General features: G+C 43.1%; 1 protein-coding gene across 1 annotated transcript in view; it reads right to left on the bottom strand.

The window, feature by feature from the left end:
* Positions 1–2043: 2043 nt before the first annotated feature.
* The window catches only part of LOC115176918 (zymogen granule membrane protein 16-like), a 38708-nt gene continuing 29623 nt past the window's right edge, over positions 2044–11128 (bottom strand). The window contains exons 4-5 of the mRNA XM_029737314.1: positions 2766–2940; positions 2044–2426 (exon numbers count right to left, since the gene is read on the bottom strand). Of these exons, the coding sequence (XP_029593174.1) occupies positions 2057–2426; positions 2766–2940 (545 nt within the window). The 3' untranslated portion in view covers positions 2044–2056. The remainder of the gene's footprint in view (positions 2427–2765; positions 2941–11128) is intronic.

Genomic DNA, 11128 nt, shown 5'->3' with positions numbered 1-11128 from the left:
ACACATTTGAGAAATAAGCTTTTTGTGTGTGTGGAAAATGTCTGGGAAACATGGGACCAACACTTTACATGTTGTGTTTTTTTTATTGTTCAGTGTATATACAATGAAAACTTCAAAAACACCTACTGTACATCATTTGAAATGCTGCCCAGGTTTTGCTTTGTGATGCCTTGCGGGTTCAATACAGGGGGATACATTTACTCAGGTTATTTAGTGATTCTGGTCTGACTATACAGTAGGGAGCAGTAGTCAAGCTAACATTTTAGGCTCATTGATTAAGCTATAATGTAGCATTGTTCATGGTTTAACAACTATATTTAATAAAATCACACATCATTTCTTTAAGATTTGCAGCCATCCCATTGCAGTATCATCCACATTACACTAAATGCAAATAGAAAAAATCTATATAATTTTTGCCCCATTTTAAATCGGTGGCTGTTCCTCAAATTAGCTCGAATTTACTGGAACTAAGACTTATTCTGTAAAACAAAGACAATAGAATGAAATTAGGAAATGTTTTTTTTATCTCACCAAAACTAGTTAAACAGCTTTGACTGTTGAACCATGCAAATACTGTATAAGCCCCATCTATCAAACTGTCTAATCTAGACTAACCCCACAGTTAAAGCTACATTCTGTGATTCGTAACAAAGTGGTGTCTCTCCCCACCACTTGTTTTGGTGTACAGCTGAACATTGAACAGCTTCCCAAATCTCAGACTGTAGCTTTAACTAAAACACTATGCAGCTTGTCATGCAATGCCAGGCTAGAAGGAGAGCAGACTTCATAGACAACATTTTTGATGTTATGAATGGGTATGGCAGATATACGTTCCAGACATTATGTTTGTGTTGGATAGTAGCGCTGGGAATTGCCAGGGACCTCACGATACGATGTTATCACAATTATAAGGTGTTGATATGATATGTATTACGATTCTCATGATTCTACATGTATTACGATTCTATACTGTGATTTTATTGTGATGCGATGTTCCAAACATATTGCTCACTATATGTCTGTGGCAGAGAGACTAGAAAGCATGAGAAAGTAATGGAAATTGCCCCCAAAAATGTGCTTCCTATTTAAAATGAAAATGGTGAACTGTCTATGAAGGAAAATAAGAGTTTTGGTGCAGGGACAGCCAACTAGCACAACAATAATAGTTTGATATTGTTGATGCGATACGACATGATATATCGTGGAAAATAATATCCCGATGTGTAACTATCGAATTTTTTTCCTTCATTACTATTGGATAGGCGTTTTAACGGTCTTGCTGTTATAAATTTAGTTCCTTATTGACACCATGGAGGTAGGGTTTGTTAAGATGACAGATTAGTTTATTGTAGCTTCTGGCCACTACTGTATGTATTTTCTTATCAAAAGGAATACAATGAAATATAATGATTAAAGATATGCTTTTTATTAAAATGTCCATAAGCAGATGTAGCAGAAAAGGAACAACAAATAACTAATACAGCGTGTATAAAATAGTGAAGGTGAAGCACCCTGAGATGCTTTTATCTCCCCATAATATTTGATTGTTCAATTAATAAAATCTATAATTAATCCTTTAAATCCCATATGATTCATTCATTTATTGTGATAAATTGTGATAACCTCTAATGATATGTAACAACGCATGTGGTCTGTGACCCACGCTGACAGGACTGTTTTAATATTCCTATCTGATGGGCGCTTCATGAGAATTTGAACTGAATGAATTTGAATGTTTAGAAGTATTTTTGTACTGCTTCATGTGAGGAATCACTTCAAAAATACTTCCAAAATACTCAAAACATTCAAATTCATTCAGTTTAAATTCTCATGAAACAGCCATCAGATAGTGATATGAAAACAGTTCTGTTAGCGTCTATGTCAATCATGCGTCCAACATATAGGGTCAGTTTCCTGGACCCAGATTAAGTTACTCCTGGACTAAAAAGCATGTTGAATGGAGAATCTCCATTGAAAGTAACTAGTCCAGGACTAGGCTTAATCTGTATCTGGGATACCATCCCAAAGAGCAAGACATACTTTTTTATTTTCTTCAAATAATAGGAGTTACTGTTTCCAGTGCTGTTTCCAGAGTACTGTTTCCAGCCCCTTCCATGTACACCAATCCCCAGTGGGCTCCGATGGAGGTGATCCCGGCACCATTGAAGCAACCGCTGAGCAGCCTCAGCTCATTGCCCACGTTGACTGGGTAGAAGTTGAAGGAGACTTGGTTGGGCAGGCCGGCTGACAGAGTGCGCCCCATGTTGGTGGTTAACACCAGGTAGCAGATGTAGTCTGCTGGGTTGTACTTCCCAGACACCTCGACGATGGCATCATCATTATTAAACAGCTCCATCTCCTGCTTTAAGCCCCCTTCGTTACCGAACACAGGAGACCAGGTGGAGCCGTATCTCAGCTGGAACCTAAAACAGAGGAAGCTTTTCACGTTGGTTGTGTTTTGATAAGGCACATTCAGACCGAGAGAGCAGGAAGCGTCAGAGAATATCAAGGAATGACATTTTCCATTGTACTCTGGGTTAGATATGATAACACTATTCTTTGGTCATGTACTGAATATGTAATAAACACAACAAATAAATAAATAAATACCGAAAGAAAGAAAGAGTGTATGTTGGGTAGTGTAATTGGACTGAGCCGTAGTGTCTGTTGGGTAATGTAGTTGGACTGAGTCAGTGGTGTCTATTGGGTAGTGTAGTTGGACTGAGTCAGTGATGTCTGTTCATGGGTCAGGGTCTGCTCACCCGCTGATGTAGGCGTTGCTGTTGTAGTTATAGTAGTAGTAGTAGTAGTAGTAGTAGTAGTTGTTGTTGGTCTCCCACACTCTGACTGCTGTGATGCGTCCCTCACCGTAGGAAGCAAATGGGGTCCCACCTCCCTGAACCACCGCAGAGGAATACGAGTACGGATCTTTGATGGCTAAAATAACATGGCCAATATGTTTACTATATTTACTATATTATATATTATATATATATTTATATATACATCATTTTAATTTTACCAACACATTTCTGAAAGATCTTTACATTATGAATAAAGTGCAGATGAATTAACTAAAGTACATTCTGCAATGATTGAATCCATCAGCTTTTGTCTCAAAGAAGAACTCCTTAGTCTAACTGAAAAGACAAGTTGGTGAAAACACAAAAGCTATTATTTAATAACTATAATTCAGAATTTAATTTTTATTACTCACGCGTTGCCAAGCAGCTAGCCAAGAACACTGTGACAACAAGGATTGAGAACATTCTGCAAAAGGGAGGCATCAATACTTAAGACCTTTAATTTCAGTCAATTTTACTCACTCTGTATTTTCGATAGAGATGCCATAGAAGGAGAACAAATTGTCAGACAGGGCACTTCCTGTATGGAATGTTCTCAGGTTTTGGACTGCCATATGAGTTCTGTTATACTCACAGACACCATTCAAACAGTTTTAAAAACTTTAGTGTTTTCTATCCACATCTACTAATTATATGCATATTCTGGGCAGGAGTAGTAACCAGATTAAATCAGGTACGTTTTTTATCCGGCCGTGAAAATACTGCCCCCTATCCCAAACAGGTTTAACTATGTTTTGGAAAAATGTCAAAAATGACTAGGGGCGCCCTCTACTGATTTCAGAATGTCATTTTGGTGATGGTCTATCACTGTTTAAACATATTGCAAATGTACAAAAGTCATCCAGCAAGTCAGCGTCCATCAGTCAATTAGATATCACTCTGACACCAAACTGATACCATCTGACACCAAACCCACTTTTTCCAACTCGTTTAGAAGCCAACTATCACATATATCAGAGCAGGCCCATAATTCACAGCACCTTCAGATTCAACCATAATAAAAATGTAAAACATGTAGTTGCGTTCTAGCTCTGGATCCAGCTCTGACTTTATGTGTAGGCCTAGCTGAGGTGACCCCGAATCCCAAGTTTCGGTTCGATAGGTCATTTGGAGCCCGAGCAGCGACCTTAATTGATGCTGAAAATCCACTTTTTCAGGGCATTGCTACGGGGTCCTTGAATGAGCTATCGGACAGAAACGTTGGGGTCTGTCTCTACGGGCCGAGGCGGTTTCAATGCACCTAGCATTGCGACTCTGGGACATTGCTAAATGTCACCATTTTCGTGATGGTCAAAATGAATTGAAGTTATTGCAAATATACGAGGCTGTTTCTCGGTCTGAGAACCTTCTAGAGCCACATAGCTCACCCTGCACTATCGACTTGAGCTCTAGAACAGGTTTCTATGGTTTCAGAGCTCTAGGTCTGACGGTTGTTTTATAGTTCGAACAAAGGTAACTATTGCGGGCTCTGTGTGTCTCTAAGCCCCACAGTATGTCACTCCATCCTAGCTGTGTGTGTGTGTGAGTTTTTCTTGGAAATATGATGGGATAAATGACTGATTTACAGTTCATGAGGGTTACCTAGTCACACATATGAAGTTTTGTAAAGATGTGACTTTTTTAACCCTTCGAAACAGCCACTGTGACCCCAATTTAAGGCACTTCCGGTTGGCACAGGAAGCTTAAAGTAAACACATATCCTCATTGGGGAAGGCTTTTATAGAATCCTGAGTTTTAAGTCTTTACGTTAAGAATTGACTGATTTACATAGGGTTGAATGCAGTGATTTTGACAATCTGCAGGTTGGTTATATCAAAACACCTTTAGGGTGTTTTTAACAACTTCCGGTTGCTCCAGGAAACTTAGAATCGACACAGGTAGACCTCACAGTATCCTGATGGATTGTCATCGAAGACAGGTTTATAAGGCATTCATAACCCACATAGGCTTCAGGTTGAATTAAGGGGAATAGGCAATGTATTCCTATGGGGAGAGAAGTCATTGAAAACTGTTTGAAGTGAACACCTTCTTTTCACCGTTAAGGGTTAATGCCACATGGTCAAGGTTAGGCTTGCACAGATCGGGAGGACCTCAGGATTGTTCCTGCGGTCGAATTGTGCTTCTAACCCCTCACTGTCACCCAAAAGCACTTAAAATTTAGGTCCAGGCTTCATTTTGGGCCTACTTTTTTTTTCACGGTCGCTACGGTCGAGCTACGGTCAAGCGGGGCATCTCCTTGAACACAGCACAGCCTAATGGTAATGCCATTGCACGCTCTGTGTGTCTTTAAGCACCGCACTTTGTCACTCCATCCTTGCTGTGTGTGTGTGTGTGTGTCTGTGTGTGTGTGTGTGTCAAGTCCTCCTCTTGTTCACCATCCAAAGGACACAGGGACAACTCAATTTTCCAACTCAATCTTTTTTATTTTTAGTTTGCCTTCAGTTGGTTGGTCTGTCCAGTAATTTAGCCAGTAAATTAGCCAGTAAATTAGCCAGTGAATTAGCCAGTGAATTAGGTTGTAAACCTTTAAAAGACAGAACAAAAAGTTACCATCTTAATTAAACATTTTAATGAACTTAAATTAGTTTAAACATTTAAATAACATTCTAAATAACTAAGATGAATTAACCACGTAAGCCTTTTACCATTGGCGTCTTTGGACTGAACCTGTGAGTGAACTTGGAGTTTTCCCTCTGAAGTTTGTTATTCTGAATGACTGACGCCCTCCATGCCTTCACAGGGGCTCCAAATAAGTGAAAATGATTGATCAGGTGACAAGCAGCCGGTTTGCTGCTGTTGGTGCACTCTGGGAAGTGTAGTTCTTTGACTCACTCCTGATATTCAGCTCAACAGTGTGTGTGTGTGTGTGTGTGTGTGTGTGTGTGTGTGTGTGTGTGTGTGTGTGTGTGTGTGTGTGTGTGTGTGTGTGTGTGTGTGTGTGTGTGTGTGTGTGTGTGTGTGTGAGAGAGAGAGAGCTTTTCTTTGACATCTGATGGGATAAATGACTGATTTACAGTTCACGAGGTTTGCCTAATCACACATATGAAGTTGTGGAATGATCTGACCTTTTTAACCCTTTGAAACAGCCCCTATGACACCTGTTTAAGGCACTTCTGGTTGACACAGGAAGGTGAAAGTGAACACATATCCTCCTTGGGTTAGGCTCTTATAGAATATTGAGTTTTAAGTCTTTACGTTAAGAACTGACTTATTTACAGAGGGTTGAATGATTGTGTGTTATTTCAGAAAATCACAGAAATCTCGCAGAGCTCCGAAACTCACCTTAATGGATTCATCTGAACACGCTGCAACTGGATCTGTAACTTTTTTGAAAAAAAAACCTCCTTTTTTTTAACATCACCAATTGTACATTGTACGATTTCTCTTAAATGACGATAGATAAATGTCTGGTTCTTTTTTTCCTGACACCGTAGGCTCATTGTCACGGTCGTCGTCGGTTATGGAGGACCAAAACGCAGCAGGTATGTGTATGCTCATCTTGAGATTTATTAACTTTCAAAAAATGAACGTACAAAAAAACAAAACGAATGAACAACTACAAACAGTCTGGCCAAGCAAAGCTCAACACAGAACAATCACCCACCAATACCAAACAAACACCCCCTACTATATGGGACTCTCAATCAAAGGCAGATAGACAACACCTGCCTTCAACTGAGAGTCCCAACCCCAATTAACCAAACATAGACATACACTCACTAGACTCCACATAGAAATACCTAAACATAAACCAACACCTGGAATTACTAACTCAAACACCCTTTTAACAAAACACACCACCCTGAACCACATAAAACAAATACCCTCTGCCACGTCCTGACCAAACTACAAAACAATTAACCTTATACTGGCCAGGACGTGACAGTACCCCCCCCCCTTGGCTGTCTGGCAGCTCGGGACAGTCTGGGCAGTCTAGCAGCTCGGGACAGTCTGGGCAGTCTAGCAGCTCGGGACAGTCTGGGCAGTCTGGCAGCTCGGGACAGTTAAGGCAGTCTGGCAGCTCGGGACAGTCTGGCAGTCTGGCAACTCGGGACAGTCTGGGCAGTCTGGCAACTCGGGACAGTCTGGGCAGTCTGGCAACTCGGGACAGTCTGGGCAGTCTGGCCACTCCGGCAGAGTTTTCCCTCTGAAGTTTGTTCTTCTGAATGACTGACGCCCTCCATGCCTTCACAGGGGCTCCAAATAAGTGAAAATGATTGATCAGGTGACAAGCAGCCGGTTTGCTGCTGCTGGTGCACTCTGGGAAGTGTAGTTCTTTGACTCACTCCTGATATTCAGCTCAACACCTCCCACTTGAGCTCCTGGTTTGTTTCAAATCCAGAGAGGTCACAAGCCCTTCACACCTCTGTTTGTTCTTCAATGGGTAGTAGAATGACAAGGCGTCTGACATCTCTATGAAGAATTGTACCTGGGATTTTGGTTTGAAGCCTCTTCGTTCTTTCACCGTTTGCTCTTGTGGGTCCTTTTTTGCTGTTTGACTTTGTGATGTGAACAGGATAGCTGGGAAAAGTCTTCACAAGCACAACTCTAACGATGCCTTTGCTGTCAGCATTGACACCGACCACTCTAGCCAGCTTGTACTGTCCTCTTAGCGCGTTTTGGTCAGCCAACCAGACCACATCTCCAACAGCAACATTTCACTTTTTGGTGTGCCATTCGTTCCTTATGAACAGATTAGGTCCAGCCAATTGGCTCCACTTATTCCAGAAATGGCTTACCTCTGCTTGAATATGTTTAAGTCTTTTGTAAGGGTAGCCATCAAACTGGAAATCTCCAGGGTCTCCCTTTGGATTGGTACGTCCTAAAAGCAGAGAATTCGGGGTGATGTACTCTACACAGTCTTCTCTGCTTTGAGTTCTTGCATCGATGGGTCTCTCATTAGCAAGGTTGGCTGCCATGAAGAGAAAAGTTTGGAATTCTCCCCACGTAAAACCACCATCTCCACCAAGGTTGCTCAACACCCGCTTCACTACTTTGACAGCTGCCTCTGCGGCACCATTCCTATGGGGAGAGTCTGCAGGGTGGATCTTCCATGACCATTCTGTACCATGCTTGGCAAGTCTACGGCATTTTATTACCCAGGCTTTCTTCCTCATCCGGAGAATGGTTCCTGCCACTCCCTCGTGGTTTGCTTTGTGGGATTCTTGTGCCAGCAGTGTAGACACCCATGCTTCAAAGGGTAAAACTGGCACTGCTGTCTTATCTTCATTGAATGTCTGAATTCTGCCTCCACAAACTAGCAGCCCAGACTTCACATCTTTGTACACTGTCAGTCTGCTTAGAGTTGTGTCTGAAAAATGTGTACCTTCTTGAGCTGCGAGAAAAAGGTCTTTGAGTGCATCTTCATGTTCTTTGACAGTCGGCACAGCTTGCTTGGGTGATCTTACCTCCCTCTTTGCCTGTTTAGGGGCCCGGCCCTTCCTCTTCAGCCACTGCTTGGCTGCTAGACAAACCCAGGCAACGACTCTCACCAGTTTGGACAGGCTACTGAATCTTCTTACTTCCACAAGATCTTTAACCCAACCAGTGGGCTTCCTTCTAAGAAGAGTTGGGTTCACCACAGGTATTCCCTCTTGAGTTTCACTCTTTGGACTTTCCTGAGTGCCTTGTAGGTCTTCTTTCTGCTGACTACTTCTCGCTTCAGCTCTTGTCAATGCACCTGAGAATGCCTTCCTCTGGAGCTTGTTTACACTCTCCCTGGCATGAGCTGCAACATCTCCAGCTGATTTTATATGCCACTCCTCCACTGGCCACTTTAGGAACTCTGGTCCCTATTGCCACGTGGAATTCTCCTTCAAATCTTCAGGAGCACCCCCTCTTGCTATGATGTCAGCTATGTTTAGATCCCCACGGATCCACCACCAGTCTTGCACTTGTCCAGCCTTCTGGATTTCACCCACTCTGTTTGCAAAGAAGGTTTTGTACCCATAACTGACTCTTTGAATGGCTCCCAAGACCGTTTGACTGTCAAGTAGATGGAACCATCTCTCGATCTTCATTCGAGCATGCTTTTCCACATACTTCCTGATCCTGGCTGCGAAGACAGCACCACAGATCTCAGCTTTTACAGCGTCTCCCTTCTGATCCAGGGCTGTCAGCCTGGCTTTTGATTCAACAAATCGAACTTTAGTGCCTTGACTTGTCTCCCATCTTAAGTGCATCACAGCTCCATAGGTTTTATCACTTCCATCAGAGAATGTGATGCCCCACGGTTTCCCTTCCCAGCCAGCTGGTGTGAGGCTCCTGTGGAATTTCACCTCTCCAAGTTGCACATATTCTTCAAAAAGCTGGATGGCTTCTTCCCGGAGGCTTTCTGAGAGAGGTTGGTCCCAGGTTTCTTGGGTTAGTTTTCCACCCCCTCCCTCTTGGAATGCTTTTCGAACAAGAATTGCTCCCTTCTGTTTGGCAGGTGTAACTAAGCCAATTGGGTCGTACAGTCCAGCCACTTGGCTTAAGAGGGCCCTCCTAGTCAGTGGGTTAGGTGTCTCAGTTCTCACCTCCTCCTTGAGAAGATTTTTCCCAACTCTCATCTTCTTTTTCCTTTTTGAAAAGTTAACTGAGGTTAACATGTAGAGCTTGTCTTCATCCATTCGGTAGCCGATACCCAAGGCTTTGTTGTCCTCGTCCCTCATTTGATTTGGAAGAATTAAGGTTTTACTTTGTGCCTTTGATAGACCCTCCACCTCCATTCCTTGCCTCCCACTTTGCCCTGACCGGACCCATGGTTTGAGGAAGAACCCTCTAGCTTTCAAGATCTCTTCTACATTTGCTGTGATTTTGTCAAGTTTATCCAGGTCATTTTGGGAGGTTAAGAGGTCATCCACATAACTGTCCTCTTCAATGACTCTGCGCTCATCCTCCAAGTGAAGAAAGTTGGGCAGGCGTGCTGTTTCCCTCATAGCCAACTGAGCAATGCAACCAGCAGGTCTGTCCCCAATGTTGACTCTGGTTATTGCATATTCACTTATTTCTTCAACTGGGCTGTCCCTCCAGAGGAACCTGTGAAGGTGCATCTCACGCTCCTTCAGCCATACAGAGTTGTACATCTTTTTGATGTCTCCTAGAGATGCATACGTTCCCTCTCTGAACCTCAGCAAGACAGCTCTTATAGGGTTGAGAACGTCTGGTCCCTTCAGAAGAAGATCATTCATACTCGCGCCTTTGTATTTCTGGCTACTATTCCAAACAATACGAACCGGTGTTGTTACCGAATGAGGGTTTGGTGCCACCAGGTGGCTTACGTACCACACTGGTCCATTCCACTCGTCCATGATTTTGTTGGTGAGTTTTATGGCTGCGCCTCGCTCGACCATTTCATGGATTTGGGTAGCATATGCAACTTTCCAGTCTGGCTCTCTGCTTAGTTGTTTTTCCATCCTTAAGAAACAAGCCTGGACTGCACTTTTGTTATTCGGGAGAGAGGCTGGATCTACCGTCCAAGGATACTTTGCATCCCAATGTGGAGCCGGTGTGTGAGCATCCCCCTTCTCGTAGGTGAGGCCTCCTTTAATGATCTCCAGTTCCCTCTCCTCTGCCAGGGTCATTTCTTTTCCTCCCGGTGGACAGTTTCCACATCGGCATCCTCCACATCTTGGCTCACATGCAGCTCCGATGCTGTCCCAGTGCCACCACTCAAGGAACTCACGGTTACTGGCAGCTGTAAATTTGGTCAGTCACATCCTCCTGCTGTAGCTGGGCTGTGTCAGTTGTTGGACTTGTGATTTCTTGATATTTGACAGCTGCTGTCCTCATGGAGCGAGCAAAGTGTGTTTTGGACTCATATAGTGCAACCTCCACTTCTTCAAATAAGTTGGGATGTGCTCCACCCACTGTTTTCCCCAATGGACCCTCCCACAAGACGAGGTCTCCCATGATTTTTACCCTCTGGGGAGCGAGTCTTCCCTCTCGGTGGCTAATGAGAAGTTCGACCTCTTCTGGCCTTTCCAATTCTGTAAGTTTGACTTCTGGGAAGAATTTTTTCAACTTCTCAGGTTCAATTACTTGATGCACTCTGGCGATTTCATCCAAGCCGTACCAGACCATTTCATGAGCTCTCTCTGTCCCTTTAGGTGTCTTGACTCTGACTTTGAGGAGATACCTTAGTGTGTTCACTTTCATGGTCATACCACCAACCCCATGAACAACTAAAGTTATCTTCTCATGTCTTAACCTCAGTCTTTCAGCAGCCTTATGGGTAATGTAGTTTGTGTCTGAAGCAAGGTCAATTAAAGTCCCAATCT

The sequence above is a fragment of the Salmo trutta genome, chromosome 37 (assembly GCF_901001165.1).
Source record: "Salmo trutta chromosome 37, fSalTru1.1, whole genome shotgun sequence".
NCBI classification, from domain to species: Eukaryota; Metazoa; Chordata; class Actinopteri; order Salmoniformes; family Salmonidae; genus Salmo; species Salmo trutta.
The sequence above is the reverse complement of the archived record's forward strand: the minus strand, read 5'-3'. Positions and strand labels throughout refer to the sequence as shown.